Source organism: Gopherus evgoodei, chromosome 9 (genome assembly GCF_007399415.2).
Source record: "Gopherus evgoodei ecotype Sinaloan lineage chromosome 9, rGopEvg1_v1.p, whole genome shotgun sequence".
Lineage (NCBI taxonomy): Eukaryota > Metazoa > Chordata > Testudines > Testudinidae > Gopherus > Gopherus evgoodei.
The window spans coordinates 32,985,496-33,008,195 of NC_044330.1; the positions used below are offsets into that span (position 1 = coordinate 32,985,496).

The 22,700-nt window shown below is 42.7% G+C and overlaps 1 protein-coding gene across 3 annotated transcripts in view; it reads right to left on the reverse strand.

Moving 5' to 3' along the window:
• PLS1 (plastin 1) overlaps positions 1–22,700 on the reverse strand; it is an 87,216-nt gene that overhangs the window by 23,390 nt on the left and 41,126 nt on the right. For all 3 annotated transcript variants that reach the window (XM_030574499.1, XM_030574500.1, XM_030574501.1), the window contains 7 exons: positions 16,126–16,289; positions 13,254–13,383; positions 9,672–9,804; positions 8,406–8,487; positions 5,015–5,180; positions 4,163–4,305; positions 2,001–2,096 (listed from right to left, as the gene is read on the reverse strand). In XM_030574499.1, the coding sequence (XP_030430359.1) occupies positions 2,001–2,096; positions 4,163–4,305; positions 5,015–5,180; positions 8,406–8,487; positions 9,672–9,804; positions 13,254–13,383; positions 16,126–16,289 (914 nt within the window). The remainder of the gene's footprint in view (positions 1–2,000; positions 2,097–4,162; positions 4,306–5,014; positions 5,181–8,405; positions 8,488–9,671; positions 9,805–13,253; positions 13,384–16,125; positions 16,290–22,700) is intronic.

A 22,700-nucleotide genomic window follows, 5' to 3' on the forward strand; every position in this document is an offset into this window, starting at 1 on the left:
GCCCTTTTAAATCACCGGGCCCCGGGGCAGCTGCCCCTTTTGGCCCCACGCCATCAATGGCCCTGCCAATATGGTCAGCTGTGTACTGGTGGCCACTTTCTTATCGGTACACTATACTGTACCGGATTCCTTTCATCTCTGGCCAAGGCAGATATATTACCCATGTCTGACAACCTTCTCAATATTTCACTGCAGGGGGTCATGTGTGATCTCTACCAAAAGCTAAGAACTAGCAGATTGTCACAGTTATCATTATATGTTTGTACAGGAAAGAATTTTAGCGTTATGTAACATCCAGGCTCTTGTATTCCGAAACTGAGGGAAGTGAAATTTGTGGGAAAGTCTCAGAGCTGACTCAATCAGCATTGAGAACAATTGACATCCATGGAGCCAGCCCCAGCCCTGTGTTTACTGTCTGGACCAGATGTAGGCTTGAGCATTTACAAAGATAAAAGAACTCCAATAAAAGTCTCTGAACAGGGGACCGTTAGGTCTAAGAGACAATAGTCTGGAACTGTTTAAGAGAAGAAGAAAGGGTACACGATGCTATCCATTCTGGAGGAGACACTCTGCCAGTGGAAGTGTCTCATGAAAGGTGAATCCCAGCTTTTTCTGGATTGGACAAGTGCTGTACAGACAGATCGTTGAGTGAGAAATACCTCATTAGACAGGAAAGTAACTTATTAAGAAGGACAGGCTACAGATTGTGTTTTATGGTTTTCTTTTAAATATAACCCTCAGATTCCAAACCCTTATGCTTGCTTTTATTAGAAACTGTATCTCAAGCTCCGTTAAATAAACTTCAGTTTGGTTTTACTATGGACACATCTAAGTGCCTTGTGCTAAAGAGGCTGTTGAATTGAGATGAAACCAGTGAACTGGGGTGCACTGCTTCCACGGAGGCAGCAGATTTGGTGTACAGTGCTGGTGCCCAGCACATAAGGGACTGGGCACTCGAGTGTAACAAAGTGTGTAAATTGTTAGCCTGTATTGGGAAAGAGTAGCAGTGGAGCGCTTGTGTTGCCAGCAGCCAGTAATTGGGGAGCTTTTCCCAGGGTTGGCACAGACAAAGCTCCTTCTTCATCCTGTGTGCAAGTGGTAGAAATTCCCACAGACAGCCTGACTTAAACCCAACAAGAATCATAGGAGTGATTAAGGTGAATCACTTAGGTTGTAAATACCTCCAGAGAGTTACCACTTCTGGAGAGACTTGCATATACTGGGTCACGGTAAGTTTTCCAGAGGCCAACAGAAAAAGAAAGGGCTTTTGATATAAAGAGGCTGGGTTTAACCTGACCCAGGCCAGGGCCTTCTTTCTGATTCAGGCAATGGACAGGACCTTCTGTCCACGGGGAACCCCAACCTTGCAGAACGGTTGGAAAGACTTTTGCTAACTAGACCCCCATAAGACAGTGACTCCAGGTAAATTTGGTGGGTGTTTAAATCTATTTATGGTTTTATTATGTTTTCTCTGTGATGTTTTTCCTTAAGAGTAAAGATACTTGCTTAGAAATTGCTGTGTGGTAACTGATAACTGCTTGTGATACATTATTCGTAGACCTCGGAGAGAAGCAAAGCACAGGCATTGGCCTTTAGGCAGACTGGCTTTCTGGGGATATCACAGTGTAAGGCAGGGAGCTGAGCAGCCTTAAAATCCACTGGTCAGAAAGAATGGGACAAATGTCCCTGCTGAGACATAGGTGATGGCTTGAGACCTGAGATATAACTGGGCACTAAATGGACCATGGGGGCAAGGGTAAATACAGATACAGTTCCCCTGGAAACTGTGACAGGCACCTAACCATGTTTCAACAGTATCCTGAAACTGTATTAGTCCTGCAGAGTTCAAAGCTTTTCCATGGTGCAGGAATCTGGTTATGCTCCTGTCTGCACTACAAAATGGAACCGTATTCTGGATGTAACCAAGTCCCTGGATATGTAGATAGGGTCTCTGTTAAATAGACATAGATAGGTATCTTTTTGAGCCTCAGGATACTTACATTAAACCCTGAAAGGTCAATTTTAATGGGAATTTCATCATTATTGTGTCCTTTGGGTGCAATCTGATTCAGCAGGTGGTAGTAGGCTCTTGAATCCTAAAACAAACAATACAATAGTAGAGAATAAGCAAATATTTACTCTTCTGAATACAGTATACTGCACATAGGCTCTGATGCAAAGATCACTGAAATCAATATGACTTGCACTGATTTCAATGGATTTTGGAACAAGCCCTTAGTCAAGATCTACTTAATCAAGAAGGCCACTTCACTGAGACATTTCACATAGAATCGGTTTAGCCAAATGATATAGTGAATAGGAATGACTGCTGTTTAATCATGACAGAATAAATTCTTCTTATTGGGAATGTACTAGCCAGTTCTAAGAGTTACAAGATATTTAAGGCAGGTGTTAAACAGGAGTGAAATTCTGGCTCCAGTCTTTTGATACAAAAGTTACTAAATAAAGTTTTCATAAAAAGAAAATAAAAATGAAATGATGTGGATCTAATATTTTTGGGCCAGTACAATATTTTAGTTAATTATAAGTCTTTTCAAAAAGTTTGATTTTTTTTAAATGGCCTCTTCTCTTAATAAGCCAATTAACTTGGACAATAGATTGCGGACCAAGATGCTCCAGTTAAAGGGTGTCTATTATTTGTTTTATCATTCATTATATTTATTAGATGCAATGTTCAATACATGTTTTTGCATTCCCTGTTCCCTTAAAAACTAAAAAGACAGAGGGATAAATCTGTCCTTCTGATAACAGCAGCAAATATTAAAAATGTTTAATACTTTTCCTGTATATTAAAGGACATTTTGAATAGATTTGCACTCGTCCATTAAAAGAAAGCTAGTTAATTATTTTGTTTGTAAATAGTCTCTTCTCTAGTATTTCATAAAGAATACAGAGATAGCTACACAATTATCTTTAATGGTTATTCTGAAATTAGTGGAGGGAAGATGTCCATGGAGTCCCCTCACTTATTACCCACAGGGAACAATGCCCTTTCACTTTTAATTTTAAAAGTGTTGCTGTCTCTTATTGGACTAAATGCAGCACTGAGCACACATTATACTGCATGGCTGATACTGGAGAAAGGAGAAGGATACATCTACCAGCTTCCACAGTGGAGCCAGAGCATGTTTCAGCTCCATGAAGTTAGTGAATTGAATCAGCAGCCAGGCACTAGTATGCCTCCTTTGCTGCAGGATTGGTTGGGACCATAACTGGGAGGGATTTTCCTTGGATAGTGGGGACAAAAGGCCCACCAGATGTGTCTTCTTTGGGAGTGGTCTCTTGACATCCCGAGCTGTGGTGGAGGGACAGTCACCTATTGTTACAGATGAGCCAGGTGATGGCTGAAAGCCACATTCTCCTCCCCACAAGATAACAAAGGTAAGTGAGGCCTCATGGCATAGGCACCAACTTTCCCTGGTGCCGGTGGAAGCGTGCGGGCCCCCCCCACCCCTGGCCCCGCCCCAACTTCGCCCCCTCCCTGCCCCTATTGGACTCCTTCCCCAAATCCCCGCCCCGGTGCCACCTATTCCCCAAGTGCGATGCGTTCCCCCTCCTCCCCCATCCCTCCCAGCGCTTGAAACGCAAATCAGCTATATCGTGGTGCAAGCGCTGGGAGCCAGGGGGAAAAAGCGGGCACGTGGTGCACCCAGGGGAGGAGGCAGAGGCAGAGCGGAGGTGGAGGTGAGCTGGGGCGGGGTGGGATAGGAAGCTGCCAGTTTGTGCTAAGCACCCACCAATTTTTCCCCATAGGTTCTCCAGCCCCGGAGCACCCATGGAGTCAGCACCTATGCCTCATGGGAAGAGTTAAAGGGCAAGGTGTAAAGTTGTGGGTGGGAGTGTGCAATTCATCCCAAAGGGTTCTAATTACAATTTGGAATTTTTAGATTCCTGAATAAGGGCTGCTATTTGGGCTATGTGGAAAGGGCTTGGTTTAGGTTGCGTATCCTTAGTTGATACACAACATCAGCAACTAAACAGTATAATCACGTGTGGTCAAAAGAACGTGCAGTGCCAGGAGACATTTGGTGAATACATACCTATAAAAAACAGATCACTAATTCTGGTCTCAATCTTTTGTTTTTAAAAATGTTACATTTTGGTAGGATTGTATTCACTTACTAGAGTGACAAGTATATACCTTAATGTCTTCACTGAAGTTGTTGATTTTCTGCCATCCTGCATTGGCCAGATGATAGTTCACCCAACGTAGCAAGAGCTCTTCTGGGGAAAGTTTCAGTAGCTGCTCCAGTTCTTCCCCTTCATTTAGCAGAGCAATAAGAGCTAAAAGCAAATGTGAAAAAAAGCCGAATTATTGCTATCATGGTCACAAAACATTTAATCCCAGATTGCATACTTCATCACACCTGACACCAAAATAAGTATACTTCTGTATGTCCCTAGGAAGCCAATGCCAATGGTTCCATCAAGGATGAGGTTAAAGGATGTGCCTTAGCCACAAGTGCCACACTGAAATTGACAAAATTATGTATTGATAAAAACATTACAGTCATAAAGTGAAAGTATCAAACCAGTGTACTAACAGTAATTCTATGGTCTGAAAATAGCTGCATTAAATTAAATAGTCACCAGAAAGCTAGAAGCAGTATCGATGAGTTCTTTGAAAGATGGCCAGTGTAAAGTGGAATGATTTTAAGACAAATGAAGAATTTAAGAAGGAGAGTATAATGTGCATTCAGGATACGGGACTGGCTGCAGTCTAAAAGATTATGATGGTGAGGCACTGCAGAAGACAAACAGATGACAGGATGCCAAAGAAAATAATGCAAACACAACAAAGGTCAATCAGACCTGGGACCAACCACCAACTAGATGGCAGGACTTCATACTAGGGACATGACAGGGCTAGGCTTAAGGGAAGAACAAGTCCTGCACAGGAATGAAAGGTGATGCTGTATTGCTCCCGATTTCTGAAAAGTTGCTTTGAGATGAAAGGGAGAGAGAGAACACTTGACATTACTTCCTCTCTTACCTTCATTTCTGGAGATCTCAATATCAGCAAAAAGACCAACTTTAATGATCTGCCACAAGAGACCTAGTACCAAGTGTGGTTTTCCTTCCTTTAGATCTTGTGATCCAATGTTGACCACCGTACAGCCAATAGCTGATGCAGAATTCAGGGCAAGATTTAGGTTTTCCTAATTAAAACATCAACATTTACTAAATTAGCCAGTCAGTTTGTTAGTTTTAAAACGGTAGTCACCACCTTTGTTTCTTTTGTGAGTTTCTAAAGTTACATAAACCAATGCATTAGACTAGGAGTGGCCAACCTGAGCTTGAGAAGGAACCAGAATTTACCAATTTACACTGTCAAAGAGCCACAGTAATACGTCAGCAGCCCCCCATCAGCTCCCCCATCCTGCTCCCAGCACCTCCCACCCACCAGCAGTCCCTGCCGATCAGCACCTCCCAATCAGCTGTTTCATGACATGCAGGAGGATTGTGGGGGGGAGGGGAAGTAGCGAGGACATGGCAGGCTCAGGGTAGGGGGCTGGAAGGGGTGGAATGGGGGCAGGGCCTGTGGCAGAGCCAGGGGTTGGCGCCTGTAGCCCCAGCACCAGACTTGGTGCCTATACAAGGAACCGCATATTCACTTTTGAAGAGCCGCATGTGGCTCCGGAGCCACAGGTTGGCCACCCCTGCATTAGACGAACCCTCAGATTAGGTTTTGTAATTCACTAGAATACAATACAAAATAGCAGCATTGCTCAAAACCTTGTCCCTCTCAGATTTTGGATGGCACTTCAGATTCTTAAACCTTGAGTCGAGTGCTGTAGCTATTTTTAGAAATCATTGGTTTCTTCTTTGAGTGTTGTCAAATCTGCTGTGAAAGTGTTCTTAAAACAAATACGTGCTGGGTCATTATCCAAGACTGCTATAACAGGAAATATATGGCAGAATGAGGGTAAAACAGAACAGGAGACATACAATTCTCCCCCAAGGAGTTCAGTCACAAATTTAATTAACACATTATTTTTTTAACGAGCATCATCAGCATGGAAGCATATCCTCTGGAATGGTGGCTAAAGCATGGAAGGGGCATACGAATGTTTAGCATATCTGGCATGTAAACACCTTGCCAGCTACAAACGTGTCATGCGAATGCCTGTTCTCACTTTCAGGTGACATTGTAAATAAGAAGCAGGCAGCAGTATTCTCCCATAAATGTAAACATGTTTGTTTGTCTTAGCGATTGGCTGAACAAGAAGTAGGACTGAGTGGACTTGTAGGCTGTAAAGTTTTACATTGTCTTCCTTTGAGTGCAGTTATGTAACAAAAAAATCTACATTTGTAAGTTACATTTTCACAGTAAAGAGAATGCACTACAGTACTTGTATGAGGTGAACTGAAAAAATACTTTATCAGTTTTACAATGAAAATATTTGTAATAAAAATAAAAATATAAAGTGAGCACTGTACACTTTATATTCTGTGTTGTGATGGAAATCAATATATTTGAAAATGTAGAAAAATGTCTGAAATATTTAATAAATTTCAATTGTTATTCTATTATTTAACAGTGCGATTAATCACAGTTAACTCACACAATTAACTAAAAAAAATTAATCGCGATTAATCAACAGCCCTAGATAAAACTCACCCAGGCTCTCATCATCTCATGTCTAGATTATTGCAACATCATTTTTTCTGGCCTTCACAAATGCAGTCATGCCTAACTTGTATCCATTCAGAATACTGCTGAAAGATAACTCTCCTAGCCCATCCTTTGACCATCTTGCCCCTCTCTTGAATGCCTCCTCTGGTTCCCCTTCCCTATTGCATCAAACAGAAGCTGATTTATTTCACTTTCAAGGTCAGTCTTGGCCAGTCGTCTCCCTACTTATCTCTCATTCACTATGGAGTGGTTGATGCTAGCCTCCCCATAAACTCTCACAAAGCTACTTCATTATCCTACTTCCAATTCCTCCTAAAAACTCTCCTCTGCCATGATGCCTACAATAAAATTGACAATAGTTAAGTTGCTAAACCAGTGCCTTTCATGCTGACCAATATCGTCTCCTTGTACGATTCCTGGTACTCCTTCATCTGTCTGCATCCATTTGTCTCTTGTCTTATATTTATACTGTAAGAGCAAGGGCCATCTTTTGTCTTTGTTTGTACAGTGCCTAGCACAATGGAGTCCTGATCCAAAGCTTTGGCTAATAGGTGCTACGTTAATATAAATACATAATGACAATAATTAATAATGAACCATGTCAGGGTGCTTCTTGTTTATCCAAAACACTATGTAAGCAATATTTTGTCTGCATACTTACCTATGGTAGGTACCTATGTGGCCCTATCATTGTAGTAACTGAGCACTCAGTATGTAGTTCAGAAGTACAGAAAGGTGGTTTCAGATCATTTAAAAACATATTCTACTGCTAACCCTACCCCTACTTTAGAAACTACTGAAGATAGGCTTCCATAATGAGTCCATATTGGAAAAAAGATACCCATACAAAGAACAATTTACTTTGCTGATTATTTTGTATGGCTCATTTGCTCCAGTACTTTGCAATGCAGAGGAAAAACAAAAGCACAGTAATCACAAGGGAACTGAACAGTGGAGTTCTCCTGGAGAGGAAATATGACTATGTGATAATACCTCCCCCTTACCACATAGACACCTGCACCATGTAAGCTTCAGCAAGTCCTCCGGAGACTTAGAAGGACCAGGAGAAGACACTTACCAATTAAGATCCAGCAGGCCAGTTAAGAAGGCTTGCTTGCAGCTGCTCAGGGATAGTGCTGGGTGAGACTGAGACGGAGGAGGAGCCCTTCAGAGCTAGCCCAGAAGGCTCAGGCCTTATTTTCAAGCGCTGCAACTGAGTACTCGCCTTTGTGGTCTTAACAGTTTCTTTAAAGGTGCAGACAGCCAAATTCTGAGCTTGTTCTTTCTATTTAATTGTTGAGAGACTGACAACTAGCTTATGACATAGGCTGCCCTACTTCTAGCAGGTGGCCCAATTTAGGACTTATGACAGGGAGGCACCAGCAATAGTATGTTTGGCACTGCAGAGAGTGCTAAGAAGCAGCCCTACTTGTGACACCTGGAAAGGGGAAAGACCAGGAAAGCAGAGAAGGTAGGTAGCAGCCAATGAAAATATTAAAGACCTAGAAGCTGAAAGGAGAAATGACGGTTCTGCATTTCATCAAGGACTAGCGTGTACTCTGGATCTCCACAAAACACAAGCCCGTGCAAGCAAACAATGCTACCTGGCTGTCTGACACCTTGAAATCCACACATAGGACCTGATCTGCTCCCATTTCAAACTAGAGCAAAATTACTATTAAACAAAGCTATATGAATAGCCTCCTGAAATATAATTAGTTTGTGCCAGAAAAGATGCCATACTTACAGAAATAGTGAAAGGAGTGAGCTTCTTCTTATTAATAGCTCTTTCATCAATTGTATCTGGTTGGGATAAGTTAATCATTTTGCTGGGGAAGAAAAAGTCAGAATTTATTCCATCTTTCTAAACAATGGTACTTCAAGCAAAACATTAGGATTACTTTTTTGTGGGAAGTCTAAAAGCGTTGCTTGATATATTGAAAGCACCAATGGAAATTCCTATTTTTCCCCTTCAAAAACAACTTCCAATAAAATCAGAAACCATACAACCTACATGGAAATAAGAAAGTGGATTAGTCAGATTTATGCTTAGGAGTCCAGCTCTGATTGTACTGCTAATGAAGTTCTCAGGAAGATTCAGACAACTGCAGAATTGAATATATACCTCTACCTCAATATAACGCTGTCCTTGGGAGCCAAAAAATCTTACCATGTTACAGGTGAAACTGCATTACATTGAACTTGCTTTGATCCGCCTGAATGTGCAGCCCCTCCCCCTCCCCCTGGAGCACTGCTTTACCGCATTATATCCGATTTTGTGTTATATCGGGTCGCGTTATATCAAGGAGAGGTGTACTTATGCTGAGAGCCACTCTAACATGGGAGTGTAAATCTTACAACTAACATATTGTAGTTCTGTAGTGGCTTCCATAGAAGGGTGTCAGAGCCCTTTTCTATAATTAATAATGAATTAAATCCTCAGTACTCCTGTGACATGGGCAAATACCAGTTTTACTAATTGGGAAAACTGCAGCAGAGAGAAATTGAAAGACATCCTGCAAATCTGTAGCAGAGTCAGGAGTAAAACTCAGATCTTCTGACTGCCAGTTCTGGACAATGCTTTCTAATATTAGAAACTGCAGAGATGTCTAATTATTTCTGTTAATAAGCATGATGGGTGGTACAATGATCTAATTTCTGAAGAGTCTGATTATTCCTTGTATGTGCATTGATCAAGATATAATTCCACTGGTTTAAAGTAGAAAACTCTCCAGCCAATCAGATTTATAACAACACACACACAGTTATGCAAAGCACATCATTTTTAAATAGAAGGACTCTTCAAATAGGTTAGACTTAAAATATATATTCACTAAAGAAGGATTTACAGGAAAAGGATTTCCCCCAATCCTATGACTTGTTAGAAGTACTGATTAAGAGTCAAACCCCGGTGTTACTGAATTCAACAGGAAAACTTCCATTGATTTCAATGTGATCAGGATTTGACCTTCAGAGAACAACTTTCTCATTCTTACTTTAGTTCTTGACTTACCAAAGGAGGATGCCATCTGCGAGTGACTTAAAAAGACTAGCATCTGATGGATTCATGGGAAGGAGATGCTTACAGTCAGGGTCATCTTTAAGAGCTTTATTTACCCAGTTAACAAAAGCAACCTTTTCTTCCTCTGAAAAACAATAAATTAAAGACTTAGTAATCTAAGAGCCAGGACACCATTAAAATAATCTATTATTATTATGGTGGACAAATATTATTGAACTGTCCATAGAATATCACAATACTACTTGCCAAGCACAGTAATAAGGATAAAAGTATTATTAAAACTTACTACAGGAGTTCGGTGTCAGTGATTATGTTAAACAGGAGGGGAGTTAGTATATTTGAAATATGCCAGCGCTGAGCAGAGAGGACTCTGCTTAAACATGACAATAGATCAGTCTGCCCTCTACTCTGTCTTTCAGAGGCTGGCAGCACTTCTAAGAATTTGGTCTGAATTACTGTGTTATATATAACCATAGGAGATTTATGGCCTGTTCTTGTTTAAAACGCTTAAAAAGAGAGACCCTTTCCCTTTCCATATCTAGTGGATGTATACAGAACTCATTGTGTCTAAGAATGCTTATTAAGCCCATAAACAATCAAGCTACAATATCTGCATCTTCACTGGGTTTTCAGTTTCCGTATAGTGGGTCCCTGCTCCTGGGAGCTAAGCAGTCTTTGTCTGAGGCCTTGCCTATACTATCACGGTAAGTCAACCTAAGGTATGCCTACTCCAGCTGTGTGAATAACATAGCTGAAGTTGACGCAGCTTAGGTCAATTTACAGCAGGGTCTACAACATGCTGCATCAACAGGAGATGTTCTCCCATCGACTTACTTTACTTCTCCAGTTCTGGTGGAGTACCAGAGTTGACTGGAGAGCGCTCTGTGGTCAATTTAGCAGGTCCTGCTAACTTGACCCCTGCTGCAGCGATCGCAGCAGTGTCAATCCCCGGTAAGTGTAGACATGGCCTGAGACAGGTTATATCCAATGCTATGGAGAAATATTTAAACAAAGCAGTTGATTCTATAAGAACGGTACACAGACAGCACAAAGTTATCACATACAGAACTCTCAGCCAACACAAATTATCCATGTCCAATATGTAGAATCTTAATTATGGTTCTAAATATCACAGGGAACTTTAAATTCAAAACTGCCACTCATTACCTACATTATATATAACTACAAAAAATAATCTACTGTTTAAAGGTTCAATCCTGGAAGATGTGGAGCATCCTGGCCTGATCCAGCAGACCACTTAGGCCAGTGTTTCTCAAAATGGGGTCACCACTCGTGTAGGGAGAGCCCTGGGTGGGCCAAGCCAGTTTACCTGCCCTGTCCACAGGTCCAGCAGATCACGGCTCCCACTGGCCACCGTTCGCTGCTCTAGATCAATGGGAGCTGCTGGAAGCAGCACGGGCTAAGGGACTTACTGGCCGCTGCTTCCAGCAGCTCCCATTGGCCTGCAGCAGCGAACCATGGCCAGTGAGAGCCGCGATCGGCCAGACCTGCAGACAGGGCAAGTAGACAAACTGGCCCGGCCCTCCAGGGGCTTTCCCTACACAAGCGGCGACCCCTGTTTGAGAAACACTGACTTAGGCAGATGCTTAACTTCTGTGGTACCACTCTCATGAATAAAGCTAAGCATGCACTTAATTACTTGGCTGGATCAGGGCCAGAGCACTCAGGATCTTGCAAGATTGAGCCCTAAATGGAAAATATCAATCTAGAATCTAGTCAATTTTAAAAAGAAAGCTAAAACTCCTTTCAGGTACCCTATCTGCTTCTGATCCTCTCTCATTTTTTGTGATTTTTTACAATCACATTTTCCTATTTTTAAAAATTGTCTCTCTTTTGCATTTGGTGTGTGAGCAACCCACACAAACAACAGGGAAACAAAACAACAGTAAACCATTAGTTATACACACAAAACGATAATTGTATACATCAGGTAAACAGGTGCACAATTAAAGATCTACACATGCAAACGCCTATTTCAGGGGTAGGCAACCTACGGCACATGTGCCAAAGGCAGCATGTGAGCTGATTTTCAGTGGCATTCACAGTGCCTGGGTCCTGGCCACCGGTACGGGGTGGGCTCTGCATTTTAATTTAATTTTAAAAGAAGCCTCTTAAACATTTTAAAAACCTTATTTACTTTACATACAACAATAGTTTAGTTATATATTATAGACTTACAGAAAGAGACCTTCTAAAAATGTTAAAATGTATTATTGGCATCCGAAACCTTAAATTCAAGTGAATAAACTAAGACTTGGCACACCACTTCTGAAAGGTTGCTGACCCCTGGCCTATTTAGATGCACAAATGTTGGGTCTGCATGCACTAATAAATACATATGCACAAAACAGAGACCCTTTGAATACTACGTTCTAGGTGTCTGAAAAGCTATGTTTTACAAAGCCAGGAATGCAATATCCCTAAGAACTGACATTTATCAGGACAAGAGTAATGCATTCAATTGTATTTTTTCTGCATTACATTTTCATTCCATCATATAAAATTACTCCAAAAACCAAATCATTACTGATGGAGCCTTCCTCTTCCCGAGTAGAAAAGTACAGGTGCCTTGCTTTCTGGACAGATCCAGGATGACTTGTTCTCTTATATACTCATACAGTCCTACTTTGACAATATATTGTCAGTGAGTTATTTGGCAACTCATGATAAATGAAGGTAAAGTGTTGATAAACAGAAAGATATTGACAAATTGCAGGGACTCCAGAGGACCACAACAGAAATGATCAGGATGATAACAGGGAAAGACTAAAAGAATTGAATAAAGTGCATATACACAAAAAACTACTAAGCAGAGGACATGATAACAGTTTATAAACATTAGAGAGTGTAATCATCACATAGAGAGAGAGGAATTCTTCACCATAGGTGAAGAAAGTATAACTAAAAATATTAGGATGAAATTAAGAAAGAAAATGTAGGTTGAATATTGGGGAAAGCTTCCCATGTATTAAATGTATAGGCTGTGCAAAAATCTCCCCAAGGGAAGTGATTGAAGTGCCATTGTTTGGTAAATTTAGAATTAAACTGAACAAAGCTTTAGAAAAAATATACTGTAGTGAACAACCCTGCATTGGCAAGGAGACAGATTAGATGATCAAATTGGCTTTACCCATCTCCAACATGTACTGTGAACTTTTTTTTAATTTTTGGTTCTGCACCATGGAAATGAAAATGTGGGTTCCCTTGTATACATCTCAACAGGAGTGTAAAGAAAAAAACAACATTTCACAGAGTAGATTAACAAAACAAACACAAACCCTTAGTATAAAACATGTTACAAAAGGCTTTCTATTTTTAATTCTTTCTTCCTTGTAATCAGAGTTCTCTTTCCACTTTCTGCTCTGGCGAAGTCTGACTTACCTCTGGGAGCAGCACAGAACTGTGACCAGCAAACTGAACAATCGCTACAAAACAGAGCCCTGGCATCTGCACTGCAGAGGTTCACCTTCTACTAGTTTGTTTTTGAGATTATTTTTTTTTCCAATTACAGTTTTTCTTCTTTTTTTCTAGTGCCAAGGACAAGTGTTTTACCTGAATAAGAGTGCTGTGTCCCCTCACTGGAAATTGGTGAAGTTCCTCCAATTGCTGTAATACCCTGTTTTTTGTTTATTGATTTTCGGAATGATTTGCTAATATCTTTGCTTTTCAATTCATGAATAACCTGGAATAGGACATAAAAGAAAGAGCATATGATCAATTATCATAACCTTAGGGTGACAATTAAACTATCAACTCACCTAACTACTGAAACATTGGTAATTATTAGAATCATAGAATATCAGGGTTGGAAGGAACCTCAGGAGGTCATCTAGTCCAACCCCCTGCTCAAAGCAGGACCAATCCCCAGATTTTTACCCCAGTTTCCTAAATGGCCCCCTCAAGGATTGAACTCTCAGCCCTGGGTTGTGACTCTCTTTCTTTGATATAGTACAATATAAGGATGCTACAGACATCTGCTGGTTTTGTGAATAGCTAAGACTCCAGCCTTACTAAGCCACGTTATTAATCTCCAAATATTAGATTCACAACCCACAAATTTTTTCCCAGAGATTTATTTTATTTTATTTTATTTAAAAAAAAACTTTAAATCAAACAAAGGTATTTTTGGGAAAAGAGATTTTTAATACTTCCCCACTCAGTTTGTCTCGTTTCTTATACTAGGATGTTACATGGCACTTACAGAGATGCATGTTATTAGGGAGATGGTACATCTCTCCATGCACAACAGTCATAAAATACCAACACCAACACTAACATTAAAATTATGACTAAACTTCCCACCAAAATAAGGAAATTGTCAGATAAAACTGATACTCTGTCCTGTATTTACTCGCTCTGTTGTAGAGATCTCAGACTTGGTTGAGAAGTTATGTGCTATGTGGGCTGCAATACTGACACACAAGTGCTTATGGTTCAGTTATGAACCAACTTAAATTAAATCTCCAGTAGAAATGCCAACATACCCTAGCAAATTGTAACGAATTGCTTGTTTTATTCATATAAACAGCTGCAGTACTGTAGATTCAAAGCAAAAATTGCTTGCGTGCAAGAAAATAATCAGTTTGAAGCTGTTTGATTCTCACAAATGAAGCACTCCACCCAGTGACCCATGTAAAAAATGATGGTCCCCCTGCGGATTAAATATATTTTTAAAAATAAACAGTCCTAAATATGGCACAATGATTCAGTGCAATAGTACAGACATCTTGTATCACAAAAAGGATTTAAAGGCTGGAATTTATAACAATCCAACTTTGTTTAAAGGAAGGGTTGAATTGACAGTTCTTGAAGGTGAGGGGCACAGACCACTTCCTTTGAGGAGGCAGAAAAGGGTACTCATCAGAAGTAGCTCTGAGTCTTCACACCTTGCCCAAATTAAAGCCAGTAAAGAGGAGAAAGAAAGTTTGAAATATTATCTCATCTTATGAAAGATCCCAGCAGACATACATAGGGATACTTCAGCCAGCACTGAAACAGGAGCAGAAACTGCATCGTTATGTGAGCACAGTGATCTATATGACCAGACACAAATAATATTTTATCTAATTGAAACTACAGAGAGAATTTAGAGTCTGAATGTGATTACAGAAGTTGGAATTTGGCAAGGACACCAAGTTAATGCCCTACTCTTATGAATCTTACCACAGGATCTTAAATGACTTAGTGATCAGGACCACAGTTTTACATCTCCTTTGAAAGACAGCACCTCCAATAATATGGTGCTTCTTTGTACTGGGCTGGAGCATTCTCTGGGGTATGGTTCATCTTATACTCTATTCCCAAAACTGGAACCCAAAGACTTCAAAGAGAGCTAGAGAGAACAGGTCATGCAGTGTAAAAATTGTATGCCATTTAAAATATTACTTATTTATATTCAGTAGTGCTTAGGCATCCCAGCCCTTATCAGGACCCCACTGAGCTGGGCACAGCAGAAGCATCATACAGAAAGATGGTCCCTGCCCCAAAGAGTTTACAATCTAGAAGTAAGAAAAGAAATGACAAGTGGCTACAGACAGACAGGGAGCACAAGAAAACAGACAACACTAGTCAGCATGATGTAGGCTGTGGCACCAGCATGCCAGCTGCTTCTCTGTTGTTATTTGTTAAAACTTGTTCCTTTACAAAAAGGGTAGATGGAGACAGCAATTTTCCAGCATTATGCTAAAAACAGTTATTGAATTGGGGAAAAAATAGAGATAAATGATTTTAGTACTCTTAAAAAAATTATTTCGGAGTGGCCAGTTGCTGCATAATAGTCAATCAACTATCATGCTGTCGTAACTATCTTCCCATTGAGAAATCAGTGAAGGTTTATAATGACTATATATGCTGCTCTCAAAATATTCTTGAGCAATTTCATTTAATTTTGCTACCCTACTCCATCTTCCTGTTAGGCACTTTGGAGAGTTCCATCTGCTATTAGGCAAGATAACTTCAAAGTTTATACAATACCTTGAATATGTAATATGTTAGAAAAGCTCTAACACTGGGATTTTCAAAGGAGCCCAAGGGAGTGAAGCATAAAATGCCCATTGAATTTCATGCTACACACTGTAATTCTCAAAGTGTTGATTTTCTAATGCCCTATCGGTAGTTGTGGTCCTACCGGAACACTTAACATCAACGAGCAGTACTGGAGGAATGACTTTCCTATACCCTTGAATAAATATTGTGATACGGTCCATCCCTACCTCCATCCCTGTGGCATATTAAATTGCATGCCTAGTGCATACTGTACATCGGACCTGGTGGTATTTTCCGTATGGCAAACCTACACCATGTCACACAATATGCTCTTTAAAATACAGTTTCATAATTATCTCATAACGCATGTATAGCCTTCTGGTACCAAATCCAAGTAATTCTGTCTTAAAGGGTAGCCTGAGAGGACTGCCTTACTTACCGATACAAATTCTTCAAAGTTGATTTTCCCATCTTTGTTGCTGTCTGTTACTGCTATAATTTTTTCCACAATCTCTCGCACTTTGTAGCCAGGCAAGGGAAGGCTTGCTTCTTTAAAAAGATCTTGAAGCTCATAATCACTGACATACCCACTATTATCAATATCTGTAAAATGAAAACATTGTTTTTATGTTTTTATTATTTTGTGCTATAACACTAGTACCAAGCAACAATCAGGGGAAGAAACATTTTAACAGAGTGGTGGTCTAAAATGATCAGAAAGTGAGAAATTAGATTACCATCTAGCAGCAGCACATTTCTTTCTTAGAATGTAACATATATTTCATATATTAATCACAAAGGAATTCACATAGGTTAGATCCTTAGCTGGTGTAAATCACCATATGGTGAAATCAATAGACTATGGGTATGTCTACACTACGGGATTAGTCCGATTTTACATAAACTGGTTTTGTAAAACAGATTCTATAAAGTCGAGTGCATGCGGCCACACTAAGCACATTAATTCGGCAGTGTGCGTCCATGGTCCGAAGCTAGCGTCGATTTCTGGAGCGTTGCACTGTGGGTAGCTATTCCGTAGCTATCCCATAGTTCCCGCAGTCTCCCCCACCTCTTGGAATTCTGGGTTGAGATCCCAGTGCCTGATGGGGCAAAAATCATTGTCACGGGTGGTTCTGGGTAAATGTTGTCACTCATTCCTTCCTCCGGGAAAACAACTGCAGACAATCATTTTGCGCTCTTTTTCCCTGGATTGCCCTGGCAGACGCCATAGCATGGCAACCATGGAGCCCGTTCAGCTTTTTTTTTTTTTTTTACTGTCACTGTATGTGTACTGGATGCCGCTGACAGAGGCATTACTGCAGTGCTACACAGCAGCATTTGTTTGCTTTTGCATGATAGCAGAGATGGTTATCACTTGTTCTGTACCGTCTGCTGCCACTGTAAATTGGCAATAAGATGACAGTTATCTGTCGTTCTGTACTGTCTGCTGCTATCATGGATGCCCCGGCTGAGGTCGGCCGGGGGCGCAAAGCCAAAAATGGGAATGACTCCCTGAGTCAATCTCTCCTTTATGGTTTCTAAAAATAGAGTCAGTCCTGCCTAGAATATGGGGTAAGTGTACTAGAGAACCAGTGTATCAGAGAGCACAGCTGCTGCGTGTCAGATCCTGCAGAAATGATGAGCTGCATGCCATTCACGGGGGGTGCCCCTGCAACAACCCCACCCGTTGCTTCCCTCCTCCCCCAACCTTGCTGGGCTACCGTGGCAGTGTCCCCCACATTTGTGTCATGAAGTTATAAAGAATGCAGGAATAAGAAACAGTGACTTGTTAAAGTGAGATAAAATGAGGAGGAGGCAGCCTCCCGCTGCTATGACAGTCCAGGCAGGACATTAAGCGGTGCGGGGGAGAGGAGCCCAGCATCCCGCTGCTATGATAGTCCAGGCAGTACAGAATCTTTTCTTTACGCAGGAAAGGGAGGGGGCTGATGGAGCTCAGCCCCCAGTTGCTATGACGAGGACGGTTACCAGCCGCTCTGTACCATCTACTGGGAATGACCGGGAATCATTCCTATTTTTACCCAGGCGCCTCTGGCCAGCCTCACCTGAGGCCAGCCAGGAGCACTCACGGGCTGATGACAAGGACGGCTAGCAGTCCTACTGCACCATCTGCCACCGGGGAGGGGAGAGGAGCGGATACTGCTCTTCACTGCCGCAGCATCATGTCTACCAGCAGCATTCAGCAGACATAGGGTGACACTGAAAGAAGTCAAGAAACGATTTCTTTCCCTTTTCTTTCACGTGGGGGGGGAGGGAGTAAATTGTCGAGCTACACCCTGAACCACGCCGGACAATGTGTTTGAACCTATAGGCATTGGGAGCTCAGCTAAGAATGTAAGAATGTAAATATTTTTCGGAGACTGCTGTGGACTGTGGGATAGATGGAGTCCTCAGTACCCCCTCCCACCCTCCATGAGCGTCCATTTGATTCTTTGCCTTTCCGTTACGCTTTCACGCAGCACTGTGTAGCCTGGAGATTTTTTTCAAACACTTTGGCATTTCGTCTTCTGTAATGGAGCTCTGATAGAAAAGATTTGTCTCTTCATACAGTGATCAGACCCAGGATCTCCCGTACGGTCCATGCTGGAGCTCTTTTTGGATTTGGGACTGCATCGCCACCCGTGCTGATCAGAGCTCCACACTGGGCAAACAGGAAATGTAATTCAAAAGTTCGTGGGGCTTTTCCTGTTTACCTGGTCACTGCATCCGAGTTCAGATTGCTGTCCAGAGCGGTCACAATGGTGCACTGTGGGATACCGCCCGGAGGCCAATACCATTGATTTGCAGCCACACTAACCCTAATCTGATATGGTAATACCGATTTTAGCGCTACTCCTCTCGTTGGGGAGGAGTACAGAAACTGATTTAAAGAGCCCTTTATATCGATATGAAGGGCCTTGTAGTGTGGATGGGTGTGCCGTTAAATCGGCTTAACGCTGCTAAAATCGGTTTAAACATGTAGTGTAGACCAGGCCTATGCTGAATTACACCAGCTGAAGATCTGGTCCATACAGTTTAAGTTATTATTTATATTGCAGTAGCACCTAGAGGCCTGGGCCCAGCTGTGCTACAGACTTCTTAGGCACCTTCTTAAATTTTCAAGGTAAAGACACAGCAAGGTCCAGGGCTGTCCTTAGGCATACACAGCATATGCGGTTGCATAGGGCACCCGAAAATTTGGGGCACCCCATGGTCTTAGTATCCACCCTCCCACCCAGGGCCGTCCCTAGCTATTCTGGGGCCCTACACAGCCTCTCCATGGGGGTGGGGGCCAGGCCTCTGCAGGGGTGGGGGTCGGGGGCTGATCCCAGGCCTCCATGTGGGTGGCATGGCTGGGACCAGGTCCCTGCACTTCCTGCCGCTGGTGAGTGCACGCCCGGCCCTGATGCAGTCCACAGGGGCGGGAAGAGGAAGGGCTTGGGTGGAGCAGGGCGGGTGCTCTGGGGAAGGGGTGGAGTGGGGACAGAGCTGGGGTGGGAAGAGGTGGGGCTGGGGCTGCGGGCCTGGGGAAGAGGCAGGGCAGGAGCTGGAGCAGCATGCAGCTGTGCAGGGCACCAGGAAATTTGGTGCCCCAAGCTTCCTGGTGCCTTATGCAGCTGTGTACTTTGCGTATGGGTAAGGACGGCCCTGCTCCCACCTCTTCCTATCCCTGTTCTGACCCTTCCTTCAGGCTCCCACCACAGCTGGCTGCTGCAGCCTGGTGAGTCTTCTTCCGGAGGGGATCTAGTACAGTGGTTCTCAAAATGTGGCCCGCAAGCTCCATTCAGGTGGTTTGCAGATAGTTCCCTCTAAGATGCACGCCTGGGTGGTGGCAAACAAGAGAATGAAGGGCCACCCATCTAATTAGTGGATATGCGCAGGCGTGGCTCCACTAATTAGATGCCTGGACCCTGAAGAAGACTGGACATGTAAGGTGAGGTGATGGCTTGGGGGAAATAAGGGGTAGGTGGGACGGGACAGTGGGGTGAGAAGAGGGGGTGGGGGGAATTTGGGAGGTGCAGGGCTGCAGTGGCCAGAGAAAAAGGCGACTTTCCCCAGCTCCAGGGCTGCAGCTGCCAGGGAGAGATGGCCCTCCTTCCCAGCCCCAGCTTGGGGGCTGCTGTGGTGGGGGAGAGATGGAGAGACCCCATCTCCTTCCCAGCCCCACCTCAGGGGCTGCCGTGGCCGGGGAGAGAGGCACATCCATCCTATTAGAAAGGTAAGACTACTGATATTAAAATATGAGTTGTGTGCTTTTATTTGTAGAACAAAAAAATGTTAATTATTAAGAAGTTTTTTTATATAGTTTTTTTTACAATAGTTAGCTAACAGTACAAACAACATTTGGAAAGATCATTAAGTGGTCCATGAGACCCTCAGCAATTTTCAAGTGATCCGTGAAAAAAAAAGTTTGAGAACCACTGATCTAGTACTTAAAAGTGAAATAGCCTTCCAGCCTGAGAGACCTATTACCACAACATTGAAACTGTTAAAGAGCCATTTAACAGACATTTGCCAACCCCCAGGTATATATTGTCAGTTTCTGAATTTGCTGACAAAAACAGTTGTGCATTATTGTAATATTTACTCAGAACATGTTAGTCTACATGTTCTGAGTAAATATTAAAATTAAAATATTTAAAATTTAAAATTTGCTTTAAAAATATGTCATCGGTGTGTTGCTGAAGATTATAAAATCACATCTCTAAAAAATGCTTGCATAGATTTTTAGATGCACAATTTGAGTATTCATCTTTAGCCTTAAATGCTTGGATCTTCAGACATAGAATTTTTTAAATAAATCCTTCAAAAGACCACCCTTATCTAAAACACACATGCAAGCCCAGTCTGCCATCGGACATAGGAGCATCAGTTTAATAATACTGCATAGGGCCCCATAAATCCTAAGGACGGCCCTGGCAGGTCATAAACCCTTATTAATAGCAAAAACCTTGGATTTTGACCAGTTTAATTTATATTCTGAGGCTATGCCAAAATCCTCTATCAGCTTCCAAATACAGTGGATGGTCTGTTATTAATTCTCTTTTTACTTACAAGATGTCACTTGCATACAGTAATATCTGTAGTTTATGGCCTAAATTCAGACCAGATGCAACCAGTTTCAAAAAGGTAGCAACTACTTGCACTAGGTCTGAATTTGGACCTCTATATTTTGTCTCTTGCCCTATATCTGTTGTTTATTTCTAATGATAGTGGTGATACTGGGCCCTGAAGAATAAATCTAATCTGGCCCATGTCTATTGTATTAAAAATGACCTTGTTTAACCTGTTAGCTAGGGATGTGTACTACTGTATCCTCTTGTCCTCCTGCTTCCAGTGGACTCAATTGTGTGTTGGGAGTCCTTCTGAATATGCTATAACAAAGTACTGGAAGATTTTCTATGCAATGAAGGGCTGACCCGGTTTAACCAGGCATTAAAGTATATTTTATAATTTAACCAAGCACATTGTTACATAAGCACTTTCCCGACATGCAGCAAATTGTTTTGCTGTTGAGCATTGTTCCCTCAATGCATTATTTATTCAAAATATCAATTAATAAATATTGCATGAGGTTAAGTCTCATAGGTCCAGAGTTCATGCACTAAACTCCATGGAAAGAATCTCAATCTTTTTACTTTACTAAATGCTAGCTTAGCAGTTTCATTAGTTATCCTGTCAAAATGTTCTTGTACACTAAGGGCTTGGCTACACTGGAGAGTTGCAGCGCTGGTGGTGGTTTTACAGCGCTGCAACTCACACACCATCCACACTTGCAAGGCACATCCAGCGCTGTATCTCCATGGATACAGCGCTGGCTGTGCTCTACCTCTGCCTGGGGAATAACGACTGCAGCACTGGTGATGCAGCGCTGCTCTGCCAGTGTGGCCACCAAAAGCACTGTTACTGGCCTCCAGAGGTATTTGGAAGTATCCTAGAATGCCTGTCCAGCCACTCTGCTCATCAGTTCGAACTCTACTGCCCTGGCCTCAGGTGACCCGCCCTTTAAATGCCCCGGGAATTTTAAAAATCCCCTTCCTGTTTGCTCAGCCAGGTGTGGACTGCAATCAGTGAATCTTTCCAGGTGACCATGCCTCCACGCGCCAAACAAGCCCCAGCTTGGACAATGGCGAGTTGCTGGACCTCATCAATGTTTGGGGGGAGGAAGCTGTGCAGTCCCAGCTGCACTCCAGCCGTAGGAATTACGATACCTATGGGTAGATATTAAGGGCCACGCTGGAAAGGGGCCATGACTGGGACGCGTTGCAGTGCAGGGTTAAAGTGAAGGAGCTGCGGAGTGCCTATTGCAAAGCCCGTGAGGGAAACTGCCGCTCCACGATCTGCCGTTTTTACAAAGAGCTGGACGCAATACTTGGGGGTGACCCCATCGCCAATCCGAGGACCATGATGGACACTCCAGAGCGGGAGGGGGCGCAGTAGGAGGAGGAGGCGGGGGAGAGGAAACCGAGAGTGAGGGTACTGGGATGGGGAGAGACACCCCGGAGTCCCAGGAGGCATGCAGCCAGGAGCTGTTCTCAAGCCAGGAGGAAGGCAGCCAGTCGCAGCAGCAGGTACTTGGTGAAGAACAAGCAGAGGAGCGGGTTCCCGGTAAGAGGCTTGTATTTTCAGGATGGAAATGTTTCGGGAGAGGAGGGAGGGTTAGGGCTGCATGCATGCATGCCTAGATGTGGAATAGGCCATTGATGTGGTCTATCATGTCGCGGTAATCGGCCTCGGTAATCTCTTCAAAAGTTTCAGCCAGAGCATGGGCAATGCACTTGCGCAAGTTTATTGGGAGAGCCACTGTGGTCCTTGTCCCAGTCAGGCTAATGCATCCACGCCACTGTGCCACAAGGGGTAGGGGGACCATTGCTGCACACAGGCAAGCTGCATAGGGGCCAGGGCGGAATCCGCATTGCTGTAGAAGACCCTCCCGCTCTTCCCAGGTGACCCGCAGCAGCAAGATATCTTGCAGCATCAACGGTTGTGGAAAATGTTGGGAGACTGTTCAGTGTA